This window comes from Mya arenaria, chromosome 15 (assembly GCF_026914265.1).
Source record: "Mya arenaria isolate MELC-2E11 chromosome 15, ASM2691426v1".
Taxonomy (NCBI): domain Eukaryota; kingdom Metazoa; phylum Mollusca; class Bivalvia; order Myida; family Myidae; genus Mya; species Mya arenaria.
In genome coordinates, this window is record NC_069136.1 from 38,762,891 (window position 1) to 38,789,037 (window position 26,147).

A 26,147-nucleotide genomic window follows, 5' to 3' on the forward strand; every position below is an offset into this window, starting at 1 on the left:
GTCAAAAGTCAAGGTCGTAGTGACGTCGACTTGAAAAGGTCTCGACTGTTTATGTCCGTTTGATCGTATATATATAACAGTCCTCAAACTTGGTAGAATATTGATTTTGATTTTGACAAGTAATGATTCCTTTTGATTTTTGAGGTGAAGGTTAAGGTTATGATGTCCTTAATTTAAATAGCGAGTTTAGCTTAATAAATCACAGTATGCTTGGCTCATCAAAGTATGAAGGATATTGATAATGACTCAATATGAAGCACATGCTTTTGATGTCAATTAGGTCATATTGCAAGGTTGTAATATCCTTTACTTCAGATAAGTATAGTTTCATATGCATAAATGATAGCAAAATAAATCTAAATTGTATGTATTTGTTATGATTTATTTTTCACTTAATCCTACGCGTCACAATATAAATAGGACGGTTGAGCAGGAACAGTAGATGACCCCTATTATGTTCGAAGTCAAAGTAAACCATTACCATGGCAATAAGAGGCACTCCCGAAGGTCTAGTGGCTTGTGACATGTCCATTCGTTGAATTCTAGTAAAAAAAACCCTCACATTTTTGTTAAGACTTTATTCAATTTTTATCTTGAATACAACAAAATGTATATAACGTCCTATTAGTGCAAAAAGGTGAAGAGCGGTTTTTTCGAGGTAGTCGAATTTATATCTTTTACCTACTAGAATTTAAATATATATATGAATATATTGCAATAAAAATTTTCATGGTTGTAAACGGCTGAAATATGCCCCAAAATCATTTTTGGTAACAATGTTAGTTAGCACCTTTCTGCACTAAGGGGCGATAACATGACATCGTTAAACACTTTGAAGTTTTAATTTGTATGTAATACCGTCGTTCAAACTATATACATGCATGTATATGCTTCGTTGATATGATACTGTGTTTAATGTTTCCTTATATAAATAGATGTTTAAACAAATAGACACAATTTAAGATAATCTTTCATTTTGATTTTAATTCAATTTTGCTGAAAATGAAAAACATATATTTACAACTGAAATAGTCTGTGTTTTACAAATGTATTAAATGTTTTCAGTGGTGTTAATGTTCTCAATACAAAACGAAAACGTTTCACTTTGTGGACGCACACATTCAGTCATCCGACTGTTGGACATATTCCTGCTGAGAATGTATGTTGACTTCTCCAAAATATACACTCGTTACAGAAAACACTGACTTTAAGTCCTTTACCATAGCCTGTATTAAGATATTTCGTAACAAACAGGGTAAGTTGCTGGTTCTATAACGAACACGGAACAAGACGAGTATGGTTCCAACATAGCAGTTGAAAGGCTGCTTATTGTTGAGGTCGCATACGAACACGGTGATGGCCAGATTTCTAAACCAAGCGTCGATGCACTGAAAACATGTGGCAACTGAGTGTCAAAATGTCCATAAAACAAATTGAATTGACAACGAATGCCACATAAAGTCAGGATGTTGAAAAACTCCGAAATGTTTTTATTATTTTTCGTTTTCCCGTACTCAGAAAAGAATGGCGTTTTGTTGAGCTGTCCTGGCCCGCCTTTCTAAGCACTTTGCGATGCAGTCTAGAGTCTTTAATTGTAATTGGACATCCTTCAGTTTCTAACCAGTCGCTGTCCTTTTTAAAATCATAATCTGAAAGTATGAACAAGGTGTATGTTTAATGTTTTTGAAAATATATTGCCGCTGTAAAAATAATGTGAAATAAGGCACTACCTTGGACAGACTTGAAATCTTATGAACTACAGCAACTGCTAATACTGTTTCATTTTTCCCAGGTAAACAAGTGTAAAAGGCAAAATTGATTTTAAAGGACAGAAATATAAAAATATTATTCTTTATTCGCATTAAAAAACAAGGTGATAACTACAATTTTTCATAATCAAATAATGTTTGTTCTTTTGGAAGTGAGCCTTTAAAATCTGATTTCTGATAAATGTACCACGATATCACACTGTTATTTAATGATGTTAAATAACCCCTGACATGTTATCATATTGATAACCAAATGACTGATAGGTTGATACATTTTATACTATAGCCAATTATTTAATAGGATTAATGAAATGTTAATCTAGATGTCAACCATAACAAGCACATTCGTAATAAGTAAAGCAGACATTACATTTAGAACCTTAAAATATCTTTTGTTTCCAGTAAAATTCAACAATTGCTTGCCGAAAATTATCTAAGTAGAGTAGGTCTAAATACAAGCCTTGGTTAAGTGTATACCTGTCTTAAGGATACGTTTTGTAAAGTGGTCAACGTTGATTTTGTTTGAATGCGCAGCTGCAAAGAAACATGTCATTCCATTGGCGGTCGTCGTATTGACGTCACATTTGTTATCCAATAGGAAGTCAGCAATTTCCTCCCAGCCTCGTTGTAGTGCCCGGTAAATCGGGGAACATCCCGTCATATCACGCACATTTATGTCGGCTCCTGAAACGTATCAAACACATGTGAACGATGAGAACACATATGATGACATGTAAATACATCTGAAAATGTCTTGCAACAGAAGTTCCCAATGTATGTATTTCTTTAGACCTTGCGGTCAGGGATAACCCGTAAAAGTGCAAACACTTATTTCCAACGGGGTCCTTTGTTTTTGCCGAAGGGACAGCACGCTGAAGAGACAGTGGTGGGATACAAGGAAGTCCGGGTCCGGGTGCGTTACCGTAGCTCTTTTTCGAAGAGACCCCTTGGTTCTTTTACGTGCTCGGTGTGAAGCACCGATACACGGTGTACAACTTTCCTGGATTAAACCAGTACTGAGTACACCACTTTTCCAAGCACTACCCTCTAAATGCCAAGCGCCAGACAAGGGAGCTACTTGTACCAACTTTTAACGTCTTTTGGTATGACGCGGCCAGGGATCGAACCCTGTAAGCGGACGCTTAACCACTAGGCCACAGAGACGGTTTAATGCACATGGTCATAGCTTAAAGGCGCGCAATATAGTTTAATGTTTTAATGCATTATCATGTTTAACTTATAAAAGATAAAAGCAAATAAGCGATGCGATTTTTTTGCGCGTTTCGCACGGGGGAATTTGCGGCCCCGTAGCTAATAACTAATAAAAAAAAACATTGATAAAGGCTAATCAGTATTTATATGCTTTTTATCATTCAAGTTAAATGAGACAAACATGAAAAGCATTAGGATAACGGTATAAAAAATGCAGCTACCCATATTGTGCGCCTTTAAAGGACAAGGTGACTCTTTAAAATTTGTGATGCTATTTAGGGAACTCTTTTGTGTAACTCATATTTGCGTCGAATGTCTTTACACTATAGGTCCATTGTTGGGCTTGGATAAATGAATATTAGAAGCTTCATGAAAATACGCCTTGTTGTCAAAAAGTCGTTAAGAGAACATGCAAAACTTAATTAAATAGATAGAGCGATACAAAAACAAACTGATAAAGACAACCATATCAAATGTAATGAGATAATGGTGATGATAAAATATGAAAGTGAATCGAATGATATTGCGTAAGTTGTCAAATATTTACAAAAGACCACTCCATTTAATAACAAAAAAACGAGTACAAGTAAACTTGACAAATAAGCTGCTGTATGGTAAAAACATGCAACAAAGCTCAAGATAGCAACTGTATGGAAGACGGAATTAACACTCCTCCGTAAGAGGTCCATGGCTTGACGTTGGCGGGTGAAAAATGATATGTGTTTTTAGTTTTATTCCTAATCCGTGCTAACACTATACACCTGGTTGCAAAAAATGTATTTGGCTTTGTAAGGTGTGATCTCTGCATTTGCTCCACGCAAGTTTCAAGCTTTATTCAGTAAACTAATGCCATATAATTATATGTATGACACAATGAACACTTCAATGAATACATGTAAAGAGGAATGACAAATAAAGAGGAGAACATAGTGTTGATAAAACAATCAAATTCAAAACGTCCTTTAAACAGTCTAAAAATCTCTAATTTACTTGAAGAGCTGAGATTGAGTGAGAACGTTCAAAAACAAAACAGACAATTTCTGCTTTACCCTGTGATTTAACCATTACATGTTTCATTTGGAAATTCGAAGTTTTGCCTCACAGTAATAAGTCAACATTTCATCAGAGTAAGTTTAACATGTTTATCCAATTGAAATCTCTTACATTTACAGAATATATACAGCCACTTAAAATGCTCCACCATAAGTGCAACTTTTGCTTCATTCATCAAATAAATCGACTGCCCCCCGTTACCGATTTGGCGTATACGTTTACCTATCACGTAGAACTACCTACTGAAGAAGCTGGCCGATACCCCAAAAGCATACATTCTTATAGATGGTTTGAATTTATTACACTTCTTTACAATCGCGGCTTTTAATTATGCTCGTAAGAAAAGAGCGGCGATAAAAACACACTCGCTATACAAAGAGTGTTGAATGCCGTTGTCTGTGTGATACCAATTCACCGTCTCTTCGGTGCAAAATTTGCATTGCAATCCATTGGTGAGCACCTTTGCAAACATGGAAAAAACCCACAAACTTCTACTTCTTTCGATGGGTATATTAATCATATCAAAAATGACGTACCTTAATATCTGAACAAACAAATGTTCTGATAATGACAGATAAGTGTTCATCGTTTGTCACCAACACAGATAGTGATTATCATAATATACATAGTTTTTTACCCAACCTAAACTCAGTTACCCACTGTTTTCAGGCAGGGTTAGGGCACAGGGGGCAGAAATAAATTATTTTCTTATATATATTTGAATATATACAGTCGAACCCCGTTGGCTCGAAATCGCTTGACTCGAATTCCTCTTATGCTCGAACTGAATGTAAAGGACCAATTTATTTAAACTGAAGGTAAACCTTCCCGCTTGGCTTGAATATTCCGAGGCTCGAGGTGAATTAGCCGGTCCCTGTGAGTTCGAGCCAACGGGGTTCGACTGTATACATATAAGAAAATAATTTGTTTCTGTCCCCTGTGGGTAAGGGTGAGGCTGTGAGCCTGTCAGGCTGGTATGTTTAGTTGTGTAGTTATATATACATTTCAAGACAAGTGTGAGGTTGTGTTCATATTGTAGGGCCAAATTAAGAACAACCACTCTCGCTCAAACATCTGTAAAGGGAGGTCTTTAAGAGGTTTTATTGGCGGTCATTTTTATTCATTTGTTTATTGATTATTCATTTTATTTACTTACTCCTTACAAATGTCATGTTTAATCGAATAATAATGAAATGAGTTTTTTGCGAAATGATATAAGTGTTGTTTTTTTAAGTGATAAGCACAACTAGTCATGGTTGGCCATGAAGGGATGCAGGTTTCACATATGTCCAAAAGAAAAATCAAAGGCAAACACGATTTAAAGAACATCGCTTCAAGCAAAATCAGACGTAGCAATTGTGTATAGGATGAGTGGCAGTGGGCAGACCTTTAAACACCCGCGAAAGTTGAAATTCGTCATGATTAAGTCTAGTACTAAATGATTGCCTATCTGCAATTTCATTGGCTGTCAAAGAAGGTTGATCTCGAATTAAGCGAATATAACAATTTCATTCCGTACTATATTTTGACAGCATGGACGCGATGTTTTATTCAGTTTCATTCCGTACTATATTTTGACAGCATGGACGCAATGTTTTATTCAGTTTAATTCCGTACTATATTTTGACAGCACGGACACAGTTGTGTATTCAGTTTCATTCCGTACTATATTTTGACAGCATGGACACGGTTGTGTATTCAATTTCATTCCGTACTATATTTTGACAGCATGGACACGGTTGTGTATTCAGTTTCATTCCGTACTATATTTTGACAGCATGGATACGGTTGTGTATTCAATTTCATTCCGTACTATATTTTGACAGCATGGACACGGTGGATCATTCAATTTCATTCCATACCATATCTTTGACAGCATGGACACGGTGTTTTATTCAATTGTAATGCGTACTTAGTCCCCTTTTCGCCGCGCTTTTAAGCAAATTAACAAATATTTAAACTCACATCTTCCATTTAAAGCTTAATAAACAAGTGAAGAGTTCATGTTTACTGACCGCTTTACAGGACCACGAATTACCATGAACTTTTTCAGCAGTTTAACCCTTTGCATGCTGGGTAAATTGTCGTCTGCTCAAAAATGTCGTCTGGTTTATTCTAAATTTCTTTCAATTTACTTAAAACTTTGGGCATATATTGACTGAGTGGCAAAGAGCTTGGAACCTGACCAGGCGCCGAGTTACTCAGCGTCTGGTCTGGTTCCAAGCTGTTTGCAAAGCCTTTAAAATTGCCATCAGCAGTCTAAGGGTTAAGAAAAGGTGAAGGACCGAAAACCGTATATTATGTCAGAGAAAGAACAGACTCAGACACGCAGTTTTTTTTTTCGCTGACATAATTGACAGTTTGAGGCGTTTCACTTACTTAAAACATGTAAACAACGAGGTCAAAATCATGAATTTCATGGTGCTATTGTCAAATTATTGGACACTGTAATACCCTTTTAAAAGATACTAATCATATAGCATGCAAATCTTTAAAGGGAAGTAAAATATTCTTGCGCTCTTTAACGTGAACATATAAATTGTATTTGCAGATTTTCATATTTAGGTTTAAAAATTGATGTTTTATGCATTTTTCTTAAACCGTTAGTAACGCTTTTAGCCATAAAACGTTAATTTTCACGCAAACATTGTCTCATTTCTAGACGACAAAAATTAAAAAAGTTTTCAAAATGGTGAATCTTTGAAAGTGCAGCTTTAAAGTGTGTTTTTTTCTCCAAATATTGGACAGTTGATAAAAAAATACACTAGTACAATAACACAAATAGAGTACAAAGAGAACAATGGATGACGTCAAAAACATGTTTTAAATGTAGGATAAAGATGTCCAATGGCTTGTTCTACATCATAATTGTATTTACGATATATTCATGAACCATGCATTAACAGTGCATGTGACTTTAGAGGTCGCATCAGCTTGAGAATAAGTAATACATGTGTAATGAATAGTTTTTGTGGAATGCTTGAGATAGACAAACTAAATTTTATTTCCAATGTATATGTTACTGATATTTTACGTGCATGTAATATCTACGTAATACTTTGAAAAGATAAATGTATAATTAGTATAAAACATATTAAAAATTCAGTTTCCTGATAATCTTGCTTTTGAAACAGTCCTTGTTAATATGAGTTTGCTCAATGGTAATGTTAGTTGCTTTCACCGTAAGGGCCGAGACTTGAATTGACTCAAATTTAGAAAATCGTGAGGATTCTAAACATATCGTTAGCCCATTCGTAACGGCATCTTCGGTGAATTGGGAAGTGCCCAGACTGTTTGCAACGTTCAAAACTGATCTGATGCTGTTACGATTAGCTACGACTGTTTCAAAGCGTAGACAAATCTTAGTACACACATCGTTGCTATTCGTTTTCCCGTTCCTGTCGAGGTACGATACTGCCAGCGTGGAGGTTCATAACAACTCGTACAAAAAATAAATCCTTAGAGCAATCACCACAGTTATGTATTGACTACTCTCGTGTATTCAGGACGGGCTATGCTTGACATCCCATATCTTTGCGATTACCTCTAGACCTAACAGAAAGGATTTAAGGTGGAAAATAGGGACTGGAAATTGAAATCCCTATCAGAAATACCCTGACTCTGTTTACCAACCAATTTCAAAACTTATATTGACCTGTTCAGGTCAAGTTGCTTTAGAGTAATCAAGACAATGAATCAAATTTCCTTACTATGGCACTACAATGATCTAAATCACACGCCCCACCACCTCCCTACCAAAAAAGAAGAAAAATGCATATATTTCACCAGCACTTAATACTAGAATTATCAATGAACTGCTTAAGATTACAATGTTTAGCTCAGTTTTAAAATATCATAACAAATGTATGGATATTGAGAATATCACCGTATCACTGTTAAAGCTAAACACTCACAGATATACCATTTTTACAACTTTTTTTCGTCTTGGAAAGAGCAAATAAATGCATAAATATCTGCAAACCACTGATATAAGATTGCTGACAAAAAATCAGTCGCAGATTTTTATATATCCGTAGAAAATTAATGTTTTAAGAAAAATGCAGAAAACATCAATTTTTTACCTTGAATGTAAAAATATGCGATCTTTTACTTTGTCAGCAGTCTAATATAACTAGTTTCCATGGATTTTCGCAAAAATTGGCTTGTTCCAAGACAAAAAATAAAAAAAGTTGTCAAAAAGTTCAATCCGTGAGAATGCAGCTTTAACACTGCCATCGTATTCTCTTACCGAAGGTACCCTGTATCATAAGTCATTTCTACGTTGTTGGGCTACAGTTCATACATGCGTCTAATGACTGGGACCTTAATCTATGTCGGACAAACGCATGGTACAATATGGAAGGCTTCAGGTTGACCTCTATCTTGGGAACAAATTTGAACATAATGCGTTCCTGTCAAGTTCCATGATGGGACTTGGAAATCAGCCATAACATTGAAGGCGTCCGCGGATTTTGGAATGTATATTGTAACCAAATATACACGGCCTTATTCATCAGAGATAAGTAGAAATAGAACAAGTGTGCGTGTTATTATTGACCTCGATATTACTTTTAAGATTATAGTTTCACCAAGTGAACTTCTGTCTGCAGTCTCTTTGATAAGACTTAAAATTTGGTCACAAACTGTTATCAGAGTTCATGTTTAACAGAAAGGTAATCGTCAATGAAAAATGTTTATTAACTAAATTCTTCTTTACATATGAATAGTTCATTTTCCATTCATATCTAGTTCACCTTTGATCAAATGGCAACTCCAAATGGAACGACTTAATGTGTGGACGATAGATCGATGTACAATTCAGGCAATATACCTATCAAAAATTGCAGTAATTTACACGAAAACCACACAATTTGCAGGCAAAATAGACGTCATTTCATTATAAGACCCTGTGACATTTTTCTTATATTACATCTAAACATTATAATGCAATGCTGATTAACATTCAGGAAAATTCGGGGCGCCGATGACGCTTATAACAAATGCTTACCATATTTGTGAAGCAGCTTGACGGCGTCTGTGTGACCGTGAGTGACCGCGAGCATAAGCGGCGTCTCGCCGTTACCACCCGTCACGTTCACGTTAGCCTTGCCTGTAAATACGATATGACGTCATCACTATACTGTTCAAAATATTGTAGTTTGCCGGAATAAAGAGACTCACTGGTAGGTTTTGTATAATAACATAATACCTTAAAGCTGCACTCTCACAGATTGAGCGTGTTGACAACTTTTTTTATTTATTTTTTGTCTTGGAACGAGCAATTTTTTGCGAAAATTCATGTAACCCAGTTATATAAGACTGCTGACAAAACATAAGATCGCAGATTTTTATATTTAAGTTCGAAATTTTATGTTTTATGCACTTTTACACCATTATACATTATCATTCGAACGGAAATATGAAAATCTGCGATCTGATCTTTTGTCAGCAGTCTTATATCATTGGCTTGCAGATATCTACACAGAAATTGCTCTTTCTAAGACAAAAAAATAATAAAAAAAGTTGTAAAGATGGTATATCTGTGAGAGTGCAGCTTTAAAGCTGACTTTTAGCTAACCAATATGGCAACATTTTTTGTGATAACATCAAGATTCCATTCATTACAAAGAAAGTTGGTACTATATCCATATAATAATTATTAAAACTATAACAATATTGACAGAAAAGTCAAGATGTCGATAGCCATTTAGCTGGAATCGATACAGTTGCTGTTGATGCTGTTGCTAATGCTGTTTTTAAATAATAAGTATGACAATTATGAATAAAGTGTCAATGTTGATATAAATAGTATTCCTACCATCTCTCAGGAACATCTCCGCGATCTCTAGCTGGCCCTTGTCCACAGCCTCGTGCAGGGGCGTATTGCCCAAGTAATCCGTCTGGTCCACGCCGCACCCTGCCTCAACCAGCTGTCTCGCCGTGTCCCCCTGACCGTACTTGGCCGCGTAAAACAATAGTGACCTCCCCTTGCTGTCAACCGCATCGACGTCACCGCACAGACACGGCGTGCACGTGAAACGCGCCGACCAGCTCGTAACTTTCCGTTCCTTACGATCGCGTTTCCGGAATCTCCGAATTAAACTCTTTGGTGGTTCTCGGGAACTTGCGTTCGATATGTCGATGACGGAGTTAGCACGTGACTGTAGGGGTGATGACGTAGCCGATGACGTTGCAAACCACGTTTTCTGGCGGTCTAACATCCACATCGACTGGCTTCGCTTTACTTTAGAGCCAATAGCCATTGCGACAATGTTTACCTAATAATAATAATAATAATAATTATAATAATAATAATAACTTTATTTAAAGAAGGTAACACATTAAGACATAGGCATCATAAATAATAATTATAAACAAACATAACACACGAGTTATTTACAATGTGGCCTTCTGAAAGAACATACACACGCACACACACATAAATGCTTAGAATGAAAACGTAAGCATGAATTTATGTTATAACAAAAGGGTACGTATTAAAATGTTATACGAAAACGTAAAGAAACATTAATATAAAACATTAATTAAAACATCAATGCCGAACAATACATCAATTTGTACCTAAAGGTTAACAAAACATAATTATTATTAAAATTAATTAACTGAGTAAGTAGGACAGTCACACATGTATTTAACACCTTACTCAAGATATACATAATGTAAAAGCAATAGTCATGGAATTATGTGTACAATTCTTACAACTGTTTTTGCAATTATTGATGATGTAAAAAGAACTTATATATAAGAAATATATAACAGTTAGGGGTGATCAGTTTACCCCAATTCTAATCCGTCTCTGTTCCACAAATGATACACTTGCGCATGGTACAACAACACATATTGTAAGTATTCATTTGATTTTAAATCATTTTTGTTCAATAATTTAATCCAAAAAGAAAAGGTCATGCCCGTCGGCAACGTACGTTAGTTATAAACGAGAGTTACGTTAGATAACAACGTTTCCGTTTCACGTTAAACAAGCGCTCCCCTTTAAACTTTCTGACACATGTTGACTTTTGTGTGTTTTTCATTCGTGTTTGAGAAACCAATTTAATTTATTGGTAAATTAAAATAAACACCAATCCTGCGAGGGTGAATTAACGGACTTAGATCATTTGTTATAAAAGCCACAATATTAGTTCGATTTTTAGCACGCTTGATCGGCTTCGTCCTTCTGACAATTCTCTTGAAGGAAAGATATAGGGGTTTGAAGGCATGATCTGGTTTAGCAGAACAAATAATATGAAATACTTACGTTGTTTCATCAGTAAAAACTATTTTTAATATTAATTTATTTAAATATTATTTTTTTGTAAAAGATCAGTCATATTGTACATCATAAATAAACGATAAGTTCATATTTTAACCTCTCTAGGCGCACAATTTAGGTTGATGCTATTTTTAATGCATAATCGTATTTTACTCATTTGACTTAATCATCGAAACGAAAAATGGCTATGATAAGGTAAAAAATATTGTGATATTTTGGCGCTTTTTAAGTGGGAAATTTGTGGCCACGTAGTTATTAATTAAAATGATCAATTATAGAGGACATTTTTTTTTAAATATGTTCCTAAATCATTTGCTTTTCTGTATTACTTATTTTAAGTCAAATGAGTTTAACACTATAAATCATAAAAAAAATATAAAAAAGCACAAAAAACAAATTTGCCTCAACCTATCTTGTGCGTCTTTAAAGAAATGTTATGCTTCCACAGATAATTATTTATGTTTTTTAACAAGATGCAAACTTTGAATTAGAAATTCAACATCTTTTTCTTATTTCTTCAAAATAGAGTAAAACAAACTAAACAACGTACTGTATGAAATATTCCGATTTGGCTATCCAAGCAAAGCTTAAATTTAATTTGTTTTATCGCTACGTTAGTCCAGCTCATGAAATTATGATAACATTGGTAAACAAACGGGTATTTAAACATTTGTCAAAATTTTAGCGCATGCGTATTCATAAAATTTATCAGACTGCGTTGTTTATAGAGCACATGTACTTAAAAATCGAAATTAAATCAATGCCGGATTATCTCGAGACAAACAAAACAGACACTTGGTTTAAGCACGACTACAGCTGACTATCTATCAAGGACGTTTCCTAAAATATCGCATTATAATAATCCGCCACGACGCGCCCTGAAATGTCGCTTTATGATAATTCAACACGTGCAGCACGACGCTACCTGAAATATCGCATTATGATAATCCGCCACGTGCAACACGACGTTCCCTGAAACATCGCATTGTTTTAATCCGCCAAGTGCATCAAGACGCTACCTGTAATATCGCATAATGATTATCCGCCACGTGCAGCATGACGCAACCTGAAATATCGCATTATGATAATCCGCCACGTGCATCACGACGCTACCTGAAATATCGCATTATGATAATCTGCTACGTGCAGCGCGACGCTACTTGAAACATCGCATTATTTTAATCCGCCACGTGCAGCAAGACGCTGCCTAAAATATCGAATTATAATAATCCGCCACGTGCAGCATGGCGCTACCTGAAATATCGCATTATGATAATCCGCTACGTGCATCACGACGCTGCCTGAAATATCGCATTATGACTATCCGCCACGTGCAGCATGACGCTACCTGAAATATCGCATTATGATAATCCGCCACGTGCATCACGACGCTACCTGAAATATCGCATTATGATAATCCGCTACGTGCAGCGCGACGCTACTTGAAACATCGCATTATTTTAATCCGCCACGTGCAGCACAATTTTACCTGAATTATCGCATTATGATAATCCGCTACGTGCATCACGACGCTGCCTGAAATATCGCATTATGATAATCCGCTACGTGCATCACGACGCTGCCTGAATTATTGCATTATGATAATCCGCTACGTGCATCACGACGCTGCCTGAAATATCGCAGTATGATAATCCGCTACGTGCATCACGACGCTGCCTGAAATATCGCAGTATGATAATCCGCTACGTGCATCACGACGCTGCCTGAAATATCGCAGTATGATAATCCGCTACGTGCATCACGACGCTGCCTGAAATATCGCAGTATGATAATCCGCTACGTGCATCACGACGCTGCCTGAAATATCGCAGTATGATAATCCGCTACGTGCATCACGACGCTGCCTGAAATATCGCAGTATGATAATCCGCTACGTGCATCACGACGCTACCTGAAATATCGCAGTATATTTACACCTCAACTTCCATTCCTTAAATGAACGTCATTTCGGCAATTGCGTTCATCAATCGATGAACGCAACATCTTCGGATATGTTCGGATCGCAATTCATTGCATAACAATATACATGAAAAATATTTATCTTGTTATTGTTTGTATTGTGTCAGAAGGTCCCCTAAAATATAAATCAACATTTTAGAAAGTGTTAGTTTTTTAAAATTTAAATGTGTAGTTGCCATAACTGTTTGAATTTTACGTTTAAAAGTGATTTCAAGTGGTTGATCTTTTCCCGCGATATTGTGACGTCATTTAAAAAAATGCTTCCGGTTAGAGTCGGGTCGTTCTATTTACAGAATGGGTAGGAATGGGTTACTGAAAAGTTTTTTTTTAAATGAAATGAAGTTTTTTTTAACAATTCTTGAATGAAATAATGAACTATTGGTGTAAATATAAGTAATGAATTGCGGGCTTGATGTCATTATCGGGGATATGAACGCAATTGGGCTGGTCAAAGTGTGTGGAGTCCGAAGGACTCCACGAGTACTTTGACCAGCCCAATTGCGTTCATACACCGATAATGACATCAAGCCCGCAATTCATTCCTTAAATGATAATCCACTACGTGCATCACGACGCTGCCTGAAATATCGCATTATTTTAATCCGCCACGTGCATCACGACGCTGCCTGAATTATCGCAGTATGATAATCCGCCACGTGCAGCATGACGCTGCCTGAAATATCGCATTATGATAATCCGCCACTTGCAGCATGACGCTGCCTGAATTATCGCATTATGATAATCCGCTACGTGCATCACGACGCTCATTGAAACGTCGCATTATTTTAATCCGCCACGTGCAGCACGACGCTACCTAAAATATCGAATTATAATAATCCGCCACGTGCAGCATGGCGCTACCTGAAATATCGCATTATGATAATCCGCCACGTGCAGCACGACGCTACCTGAAACATCGCATTATTTTAATCCGCCACGTGCAGCACGACGCTAACTGAAATGTCGCATTTTGATAATCTGCCACGTTTAACCATGGCCTTAACTTTGGAAATATGGAGTGATGTGTTGTTCCTTAAGGCCTCCATTGTTTGGTATCAGCATTTTGTTATTCTGTTTTTAAACATGACAAACTGCAGGTAAGATCGAAGGTATAATAAATTTGTTTACGGATATGGCCATAACGTCATAAGACTGCCGAATATCCTTATAGTTACATCTAATAATAATATCGAATCTCATTTTTTTTTCGATGCACTGATCAACACATGTACCAGAGTTTTATTTCCAACACGTTGCGTGTACCTGATTTTAGATTAAATGTTTCGAACTTCAAAACACGCAATGGGGGCGATGTGACCGAATTTAAACCCTAACCTACCCGTTCCAAATACCTCTTACTCCTAGGAATACCTGGCACGTTGTTTACACTCTTATAAAGCCGACAAACCTATCCACACACCCCTCCCAACAGAATGTCGTTTTAATTTTAACTGAAGTCCTGATTATCATTTAGTAAATACATTGCATAAAATGTCTAAAAACTTCTATTATGCAGGGTAAATTTATATTGAAGAACTCATTAAGAATCTGGTGTACCTAACTTCGGCACCCAGAATATGGCTAAAAATAGCACGGATTAGCCCGCATGAACTTGTTTTGTGGAGGGATGACTCCTCGATTGCGTTTATTTCACTCAGTGAAGTTTGTGCATTGCCACTGTAAAGAAATAACTCCCATTCATTGCCATAGTTCAGCAATAAATCACAAGAACTTTAATATTACGGCGCACTATTGCATTACAAGCCTTTTTGTAATACTGACTCGCTCAGTTAATCACAGTTAATCAATTTGTGCAGTGTTTAAAGCCGAAATATTTAGCATATATTTCTATATTTATTTCCAATTTATTGTTACGCAAAAAACGACATGTGAACTTCTGAATTTAAGTTGACCGCCCAAAGTTGACCATGTTTTGCTGACCTCTTTAGCTGCCCCGATACTGTTAAGGGGTTTGTCTTCCAGAGATACGCGGCTAATAGCAATTATTGGGTCAAGTAGGCTTTGTTTTCTAAACATCTTTGATTTAACCCGAGCCCTGGGTTGCCTCATTGTACACTAACACAATTCGTTGATAGATAATATGGCAGCATCAGTTTAAAAAAATGTATAGTCTCAATTTGTGAAGCTACTAGAGACTATGAGTTCGTGTCTTAAAATATGATGATGAATCATTATCATCATTATCATTGATAATAATGCTCATTTCTTTTGTCATACATTCCCATTCGAATTTGTCAATATAACACAGTTGTTGATAACCTAGGTCAAGTTGATGTCACCAGTTATTTAGCGTTCTTCTGTATTAGCTATCGATTCTTTACCATGCAATCAAAACGTCAAAATGGTCACCTTTTCTTTCTAACCAAGACGCTATTGAGATCAGTTATAGTTAGATGAAATGAATTGATCAGTTATAGTTAGATGAAATGAATTGTAATTTTAATAATTAAGAATGGGCAGAGTGAACGTAGCGAGCGAGCCCTTCGTAATCATTAAGGTGCTACATGTGTGATTAAGTTGATCTAACAGACTTAGAATACAACCTCATTTAGTATCCAACCTCATATAGTATAGAACATCATATAGAATACAGCAACATTTAGTAAACAACCTCATATAGTATACAACCTCATATAGAATACAGCCTCATATAGTTTACAACCTCATATAGAATACAGCCTCATATAGTTTACAACCTCATATAGAATACAGCCTCATATAGTATACAACCTCATAAAGTATCCAACCTCATATAAAATACAACCTCATTTAGTATCTAATCTCACATAGTATACAACCCCATATAGTATACAACCTCAGTATACAACCTCATATAGTATACAACCTCATATAGTATACAACCTTATATAGTATCCGACCTCATTTAGTATCCAACCTCAGTATACAACCTCATATAGTATCCAGCCTCATATAATATATAACCTCATTTAGTATCCAACCTTATATAGTATCCAGCCTCATATAATATATAACCTCATTTAGTATCCAACCTTATATAGTATCCAGCCTCATATAATATATAACCTCATTTAGTATCCAACCTTATATAGTATCCAGCCTCATATAATATATAACCTCATTTAGTATCCAACCTTATATAGTATCCAGCCTCATATAATATATAACCTCATTTAGTATCCAACCTTATACAGTATACAACCTCATTTAGTACCCAACCTCATTTAGTATCCAACCTAATATAGTATACAGCCTCATATAGTATCCAACCTCATTTAGTATCCAACCTTATATAGTATACAACCTCATTTAGTACCCAACCTCTTTAGTATCCAACCTAATATAGTATACAGCCTCATATAGTATATAACCTCATTTAGTATCCAACCTTATACAGTATACAACCTCATTTAGTACCCAACCTCATTTAGTATCCAACCTAATATAGTATACAGCCTCATATAGTATCCAACCTCATTTAGTATCCAACCTTATATAGTATACAACCTCATTTAGTACCCAACCTCTTTAGTATCCAACCTAATATAGTATACAGCCTCATTTAGTACCCAACCTCTTTAGTATCCAACCTAATATAGTATACAGCCTCATATAATATATAACCTCATTTAGTATCCAACCTTATACAGTATACAACCTCATTTAGTACCCAACCTCATTTAGTATCCAACCTAATATAGTATACAGCCTCATATAGTATCCAACCTCATTTAGTATCCAACCTTATATAGTATACAACCTCATTTAGTACCCAACCTCATTTAGTATCCAACCTAATATAGTATACAGCCTCATATATTTTCCAACCTCATTTAGTGTCTAACCTCATTTAATATCCAACCTCATTTGCTGACACATTGTCAACACAAAATCTGACATCGGATGAGTGGCATTGGGCGGACCCTTAAACGCTTATTATATAGGTAATTGCTGAGATATACCGTATACAGGTGATGATTGTATTGTTTTATCCCCGTTTGCGGATCCGTGATCTAGTGGTAACACATTTGACTATCAATCCAGGGTCGCAGATTCGATTCCCATGGCATCACTAAAAATACTAAACGTCTTCTGTGAGGGACGTTAAATGGGGTTTCCGTGTGACAGTGCTATACACTGGTACAAGTTAAAGAACCAGGGTAGCTCTAACCAGGGTTACATTCTGTCTGTGCACTATGCTCCAACAACCTAAAATGACTAAGAATCTTAACGGAGCACTCGCCGAATGGAAAAGGCCCGAGTGCGAGTATAAATAAGCTAACACACCCACCCATCTTGTCCCCGTGTGCGATATTGTTCGGACAATATATACATATATTATATATCATCTCCGAACGTCAATGTATAACACGCTTACGTAAATTCGCCAGACGCATCATCCACACAGCAACCAAGACCGGCGTGGCTCCTGAATACACTCAATAAACATTGGGATATTTGTGACTTAAAAACAGGATATGCAATTCAGCCATAATGAGTTTCGTCACTATGTACAGGGCCCAATAAATTTAACGCTACATCAATCTCTGTCTCACGTACCATACATGTTATAAGCGTTAAAAATAATAAACAAAATTAAACGAAATGCAAGTGTTTTAAGCATTGATCTATTGTGACGAAATTTACTTCATATTTGGCAGAAAGGATTTGCTTTCATCTTTTGGTACTGAAATGCAAATTTGCTGAGCTGAGCGAAATTGTAATGCTTTATTGTTGCAATTATTGAAATTGCCTATTGCTTAACCCTTTAAAGTGACACTCTTATTCAAAATCAATACATATACATGTAAAACAAACATAATTTTTGAGTGATATACCCTCAACTACTTACCAAATAATGCATTTATGGAAAATATTAATCACTATAAACACTATTATAACTGTGTATTTAATAGCTAAAAATAAAAATAAAATGGTTGGTGAATGCTAAAAGATTTACTGCGATTAACTATGGCCTCATAAGGTAGCAATACCGTGCTTTCTGCACATTTCTTTTAAATTAAACGCGGTATAATCTATAAGAACCATTGTTTTCGACATTTGTTCAGCCGTTTCGGTATATTTAAACAATTGTATTAAATGTGTTAAATCTTATTTGGGAGTAATAGTGCATCTTTAATGAAGGTCGACATGATCACTGTGTGGGAACGGACACCGGATATAGCTCAAAAAGTGATCAATCGATAAGCGTATGATTTTGACACATGGACAGTTTTCTATCATTTTTTGTATTTTATGGTGATACATTTAACAAAATCGAAGAGTTTTGAATTACTTGATACTGTGCAATATATGACTATGATGGAAATGTGTCTCCTCTTTAGTATTATAGCCCAATTCTCACAAATGTTCATTTATGTGGTACGATTTCAAACATAAATCAATAAATTGAAAATAACAATAAAAACTGAATCGAGCGATTTCATTGTAATTACATAATCTAGTATTGTGTAAAATATAAATATGATATATTTTGCTGTAACGGAGATATTCATACCTTTTGATGCTCTGGCAGTGTACTGGGGATAGATGAAGCAAATAAATAACTGCACAGGGGATAGCTATTAAGTGACCTGAGGATAGTAACGATGTATTTAGATAAACGAGACTGTGGTAATGATTACGGTTATTTATCTATACGCGAGCTCGAGGGAAATTGTTCGATGTTGTCCATATTGAGGGATGAGAGCAAAGACATGTTGTTTATCTGTATGCACTTAAAACTGTTTCAGTCATACATATTAGTCAACCATGATGTGTTTTTCACAAGCATCAATATCTAAATATTTGAAACACGCCGGTAAGCTGATTGATTGAGTAACACAAAACATATGACCGTAGAATTTATGTGGTGTTTGCTATTCTTATATATACTATTGCTTTGTTATTCAAGTAGGTACGTTTTTGCAAACAGAAAGTCACCAGTAGGGAATGAGATATTGTGATCAAATTTGGATCACGTAAATCTTTTTTCTAAGCTCTGGTCGATGTTGGTATTACTTAGAACAGAATGATGGTCTCCGCTCGTTCACTTCAGTGAGAAAGAATGTATTGTGACCAATCCTGATATTTACACAGCTTGCATATATACGCTCATTAAGGAAAGCACGGATCAAACTCATTGTTAACTAAAATTTGCTCAATAATTTCTTATCAAATTGTACTCTCACTTTTTGCAGATTATTTGAAAGTTCGAAATAGACATATACATATATAGTGTATATTAACAGTGTTACTATCAATGTTTGTCCCATTTTACATGTTATCACCAGGACACACATTTCACAACTTTGAGACTATCCCCAGTACATAATACGGCTGTCCCCAGTACAGTACTGTAAACATTTCTAAGGGCATATCTTTAACAGTTTGAAAGTTACATTGCCATTTCTTACAATAAAAATAGTTGAGCTTATTCTTGTGAAATCCTTGGATTCAGATTTTTTATTTATTCGATATATTTCCTAAAAATAACAATACTTGTCGAAATTCAGTAAGTTTTGAGGTGATCATCTCAGATTTGAAGAAACATTTTACGAGGTCTGCTAAATCTTAAGCACTTTAAAGTATACCATAGGCCAAATTTAGCATTTAGCTATTAGTTCAAACAGTTGCTTCATTTGTGGATACGGTAGATATGCGTTAACACAGCAAGATCTTACCTAGTAAATTAAAACAACTGTATAATTGTCTGTTTACTTATCACTTTTTGAGTGTCCCTTCCCACACAGTGATGATAGACACTAAAATGTAGGTGACCAATTGGCCTTTAATCGGGTCAATATTTTTTCTCCTTCCTATGTTTAATAACGCTTTTGTGCCAACATGTTATATCACTCCTCCTTGTGATACCTAGCTAGTCTGCAAATATTTGATAACAATTGATCACTGTGTCTCAACAAATGGACTTAAACTTAAAATGGAGCCTCGCCAAATATTCCAAACAATTTAAACGTTAATTGCTAAAATAAAATATGTTTCTTGGTTTAAGAAGACATAGTTTTACAGTTTAAGAAAAACCTACGGAATAAGGGTGTCATAAAAAGTTGTGAGTATGATTTAATAGAGAGTGTCCAGTGTGTGTATACCATGTGATATATTACGTCATATATGCTATGTCGGAAGGCAACAATTTGCTTAAAATGAAAACTTTAAACAATTATAACTTTTCTGTTACTTCAGCATTTTAAATGAAACAAAGGGCATTCTATGTCGCTAAAGAAGCCCCGCCTTAGTTTTATTACCGGAGTTTGATATGGTGATTAATTCTATCAAACACTTCGACAAACCTGTTTCCAAAATAATGTTTTGACAGTGCTCCCTCAGACGCCCGTATTGAGAAAGGTTTTGTCGAAGTGTTTTAAGAAACTGGACTCTAAATCAAACTCTGGTAAAAGACCTAAGGCGGGGCTCCGTAAGCGGCGTAGACTGCGCTATGTTTCATTTATAATGGTAAAGAAATAGTGAAGATATTACATTCCGATGAAGCATTTATGACGTAATTTATCACGTGGTATACACACACTGGTGTCGGATTAAGCGTTACGTTACCAGTGACTAAGTTTAAGTCATGGCATGGAAGCTCGGCAATTTACCCTCAATACCACAATTTGTCGTTGTGGTAAATCGACATCTCCATTTTAACCCTATTGTTACAATTATTACTAATAGTCCGATGAAACCAAGGGTAAACTGGTTGAAAAAATAAACACTTAAATCTAAACCCGCTTCACTGTCTACGACATGAGTTGTTTGACCGACCTTTAAATAATTTCGTTGTACACAACGAATAACAATATTGCTTTGAGGTATTTTTCAAGCAAGATTTTACCCCACTTAATTATTTGCTTGAATTCGAATATTTTCTAATGAAAAAGTAGCATAACTCGATTTTGGAATATGGAAGGTAACATACTTGTAATTAAATTTCGAAAAAGCAATACATTTTTTTCAATTACATGATAGAACATTGCTATTTACCTCCAAGTAAAATAACCTCCAAAACACATAATAAACATAACGACCACAAAATATAAAAAGCATAGCTACTACAATTTTTTTAACATTACCACTTCATAAAATTATTCACATGGCAACTACAAAACACACATGGCATCTAAACAACATAATGACCAGGACCACTTTACAAAATAATGACCATAACCACAAAACAACATAATGACTATGACCACTATACAACATAATGACCATGACCACTACACAACATAATGACCATGGCAACTATACAACCTGATGACCATGATCACTATACAACATAATGACCATCAACACTTTACAACATAAAGACCATGACCACTACACAACATAATGACCATGACCACAAGACAACATAATGACCTTTACCACTACACTACATAATGACAATTACCACTAGACAAAATAATGAGCATGATCACTGCACTACAAAAAAACCATAGCCACTTCACTACATAATGGCCATAACAACTACACTACATAATGACCATGACCACTATACAATAACTTATAATGACCATGACCACTACACAACATAATGACCATGACCACTATACAACAATATGACTATGACCACTATACAACAAAATGACCATGACAACTATACTACATAAAAGCCATGACCACTACACTATATAAAACCCCTGACCACTATAGACCATAATGACCATGACCACTACACTACATAATAACTAAGACCACTATACAACATAAAGACCATGCCTACTATACAACATAATGACCATGACAACTATACAGCATAAAGACTACGACCACTACACTACATAATGGCCATGACCACTACACAACATAATGACCATGACCACTACACTATTTAAATACCCTGACCACTATACACCATATTGACCATGACCACTGCACTACATAATGACCATGACCACTGTACAACATAATGACAATGACCACTTTACAACATAATGATCACTACCACTACACAACATAATGACCATGACCACTTTACAACATAATGATCACTACCACTACATAACATAATGGCCACGACCACAACATTAAATAATGGCCATGACCACTACACAACATAATGACCCTGACCACTACACTATATAAAGACCCTGACCACTTTATACCATAATGACCATGACCACCTCACTACATAATGACCATGACCACTACACTATATAAAGACCCTGACCACTATATACCATAATGACCATGGTCACCTTACTACATAATGACCATGACCACTACTACACAACATAATGGCCATAACAACTACACAACATAATGACAATAAACACTACACTGCATAATGACAATGACCACTACACTACTTAATGACGATGACCACTAAACTACATAATGACAATGACCAATACACTTCATGATGACCATGACCACTATAAAACATAATGACCATGACCATTATACAACATAATGACCACAGCCACTACACTGCATAATGAAAATGACCACTACACTACATAATGGCGATGACCACTACACTACATAATGACAATGACCACTACACTTCATAATGACCATTACCACTACACTACATAATGACCATGACCACTACACAACATAATGACTATAACCAGTTTGACCATGACCATTACGTAGCATTATAGCTGTGACCATTGCACAACATAATTGATATGATCAGTACGTAGCATAATAGAGATGACCATTGAATAATATAACTGACATGGCCACTACGTGGCATAATAGCGATAACCATTGAACAACACAATTGACATGGCCACTAGGCAGCATAATAGCAATGACCATTTAAGAACATAATTGACATTGCCACTAGGTAGCATAATAGCAATGACCATTTAACAACATAATTGGCATGGCCACTAGGCAGCATTATAGCGATGACCATTGCAAATCGTAATTGACATGGCCACTACGTATAATAATAGCGATGACTATTGAACAACATAAATGACATGGCCACTACGTAGCATAATGGCGATGACCATTGCACAACATAATTGACATGGCCACTACGTAGCATAATAGCGATGACCATTGCACAACATAATTGACATGGCCACTACGTAGCATAAAAGCGATGAACTTTACACAATAAAACTTAATGTACTGCAAAAACACCGAACCCTCGTTCTGCAAAATATAATCAGCGAACATGTGTCTTATGGGCTAAAAACAGGCGGAATACCCAACTATAGCTGTTCAACAAACATTGTTTTAAATTCATACACTTAACAATCAAACACGTTAAGCTAAATGAAATAAAGGGAAGCAAACAAAGGACACAAACTAAGCTTAGTTGCTAGTGTGTTACCGTTCCTTCTTTTTGAAATTACTTTCTCCTTCCGCAACATATATGTTCAAAGTAAGGCTGACGCTGTGCTGCAAACCATAGACTTCAAACGTCGTTTCAATGACGTTAAAATGTGATAAACGTGGCCTATAATGTATTATGTCGTCAACAATTAGACTGACTGATAATTTAATATACCTTGCTTGACCAATGATACACATTTAATGACTTTTTATCTCTTAATGTTTTTTTAAAGCAACACAATATTTTTCCCATTAAATGTATTGAAATGTTTTATACTATCAATGTTCCTTTCGAAATGTACATTAAAGAAAATATTTGATTATGTTTCTTTTATGTACCCACAGTGGCTTGATGACAAAGGCTCATTAAAGTCATAATAAAAAAATTCAACTAGCCAAAATTATATTTTATACATACTTGAACATGTATATCATCAATATAATACATTGCCATAAACATAAAATGAGATTTGAAAAAAATACCCTATACTGTATTATGAAACAAGTGAAGAATGTTCGCCCGGCGAAAATGTAAACAAAGACCAATTCTCGTCGAAAATGATAACTTCCAACTAAGCTACAAACAAAATACCTGGCTCATATATGCAGCGACCAGTTATGTGCAGGTTAACACCGGTATTCTTGTCGCGAGAAACAGTATACGACGAAAATGCTTCAAAATGCGAATTATCACAAGCGCTAGGAAGACATTGTGCTGTCAAAATGACGTAGTACCCGGCTCGCCTTCATCGATTAGCCAAAGCGACCGAAGGACGGGAACCACGGGAACACGCAACACTTTTACATAGACTATCGTTACCTTACCTCAAAAGGTTCTCCTGTCAATTATTCAACCCGTCGTATAGTTTGCATTTTATCAAAAACGGTGGAAAAACACACACGCAACAGACGACGGGTTGAATATTTGACAGGAGAACCTTTTTGTATTATATTGATGATATTCATGTTCAAGTATGTATAAAATATAGTTTTGGCTAGTTGATTTTTTTTATTGTGACTTTAATGAGCCTTTGTCATCAAGCCACTGTGTATGTACCAAGTCGCAGCACTTCTTTTGTATGATACACAATTCATACTTGGCAAACATTGCACAGGAACATTGTTGCTGTTTAATGTTTTTAGATAAAATGCAATGATACTTCTACGTGCTCTTGGTGGTATCGAATTATGGAGCTACCTAACGTAATAACAATTTTTAAACCTTTAAAGGGCTCAAAGACAATGTGTCAAATACATGCTGTTTCTTTTCAAATCCAGTCTCATCTAGACCCAATATAAACCATGTTTTCTGTTGCACTTAAGCAATCTTTACAACAATTACTAAAACATACTTAAATGCTTTACACTCATTATGCAATCTCTACTTTCGACTTGATGTAGAGGATTGTAAAAAATGCAACTATGCAATAGGGAATGTATCATTTCATCCAATTTTGTCCAAACAATGAAAGTAGTAGAAATTAACTCTAAGAGTAGATTATCGAAGGTATTAGGAATAGATTATTTGAACTGGTTCTGTGAACTGGAGCCAATTCTCAGTTATTACAATTTGTTTTTCAGAATTGATAAAGCTAAACCTTGACGATAATCTATGTGTTCAATCTTTAAAATTATTTTTGAGTTACATTGATCAACTGTGGTACTGAACAAAAGTTGTAAATATAAAAGTAGTATATAATGTTGCTTGAAACCCATTGCAGCATTATTGTGAAAATATAAAAACGTTTGCGAAATGATACACTTCAGGCATTTATTTGTCTAACATGCATACATGTCTTAATGCCATGATCTATAATTATGAATTACATGTAATAGGATATATTGTATAGTTCTGCTTTTTGTTTACATGGATGCTTGTTTATTAACTATTAATACACTTTGCTTATTATGTCTGTTTTCGTGTATGAAGGATAAAAGAGTAACCTTTCAGGATTCAAGTACTATATTAGAGGTTATATTTTCATAAGTCTTAATTTCTTCTCTGCATTAGTTATAGCGGGACAGGTGTTTCTTGAGCCTCAACTGCAGTAGTAGAAGTGGGGCAGGTGTATCTTCCACCTTAACTGCAGTCGTAGTAGTGAGGCATATGTATAAGGCGCCTCCCTTAAAGTGGAAGAAGTGGGACATGTGTATTTGGCGTTTCATATGCAGTGGAATAAGTGGGGCAGTTGTATCTGGAGCCTCCCCTGCATTGGTAGATATGGCGAAGGTGTATCTGGTGCCTCCACTGCAGTGTAAGTAGTAGGGCAGGTATATCTGGTGCCTCACCTGTCGTGGTAGTTATAGGGCAGGTGTATCTGGTGCCTAACCTGCAGTGGAAGTAGTGGGGCAGGTGAATCTGGTGCCTAACCTGCAGTGGTAGTAGTGGGGCAGGTGTATCTGGTGCCTAACCTGCAGTGGAAGTAGTGGGGCAGGTGTATCTGGTGCCTAACCTGCAGTGGTAGTAGTAGGGCAGATGTATCTGGTGCCTAACCTGCAGTGGTAGTAGTAGGGCAGGTGTATCTGGT

General features: G+C 35.8%; 1 protein-coding gene across 1 annotated transcript; it reads right to left on the reverse strand.

Annotated features, from left to right (window-relative positions):
- Positions 1-622: 622 nt before the first annotated feature.
- LOC128220702 (serine/threonine-protein kinase TNNI3K-like) lies at positions 623-11,935 on the reverse strand. The gene is made up of 5 exons (XM_052929200.1): positions 11,876-11,935; positions 9,853-10,312; positions 9,043-9,144; positions 2,247-2,453; positions 623-1,649 (listed from the first exon to the last, which is right to left on the reverse strand). Exons 2-5 carry the CDS (start codon positions 10,295-10,297, stop codon positions 1,462-1,464), a joined length of 942 nt encoding a protein of 313 aa, XP_052785160.1. The 5' UTR covers positions 10,298-10,312; positions 11,876-11,935; the 3' UTR covers positions 623-1,461.
- Positions 11,936-26,147: the final 14,212 nt, after the last annotated feature.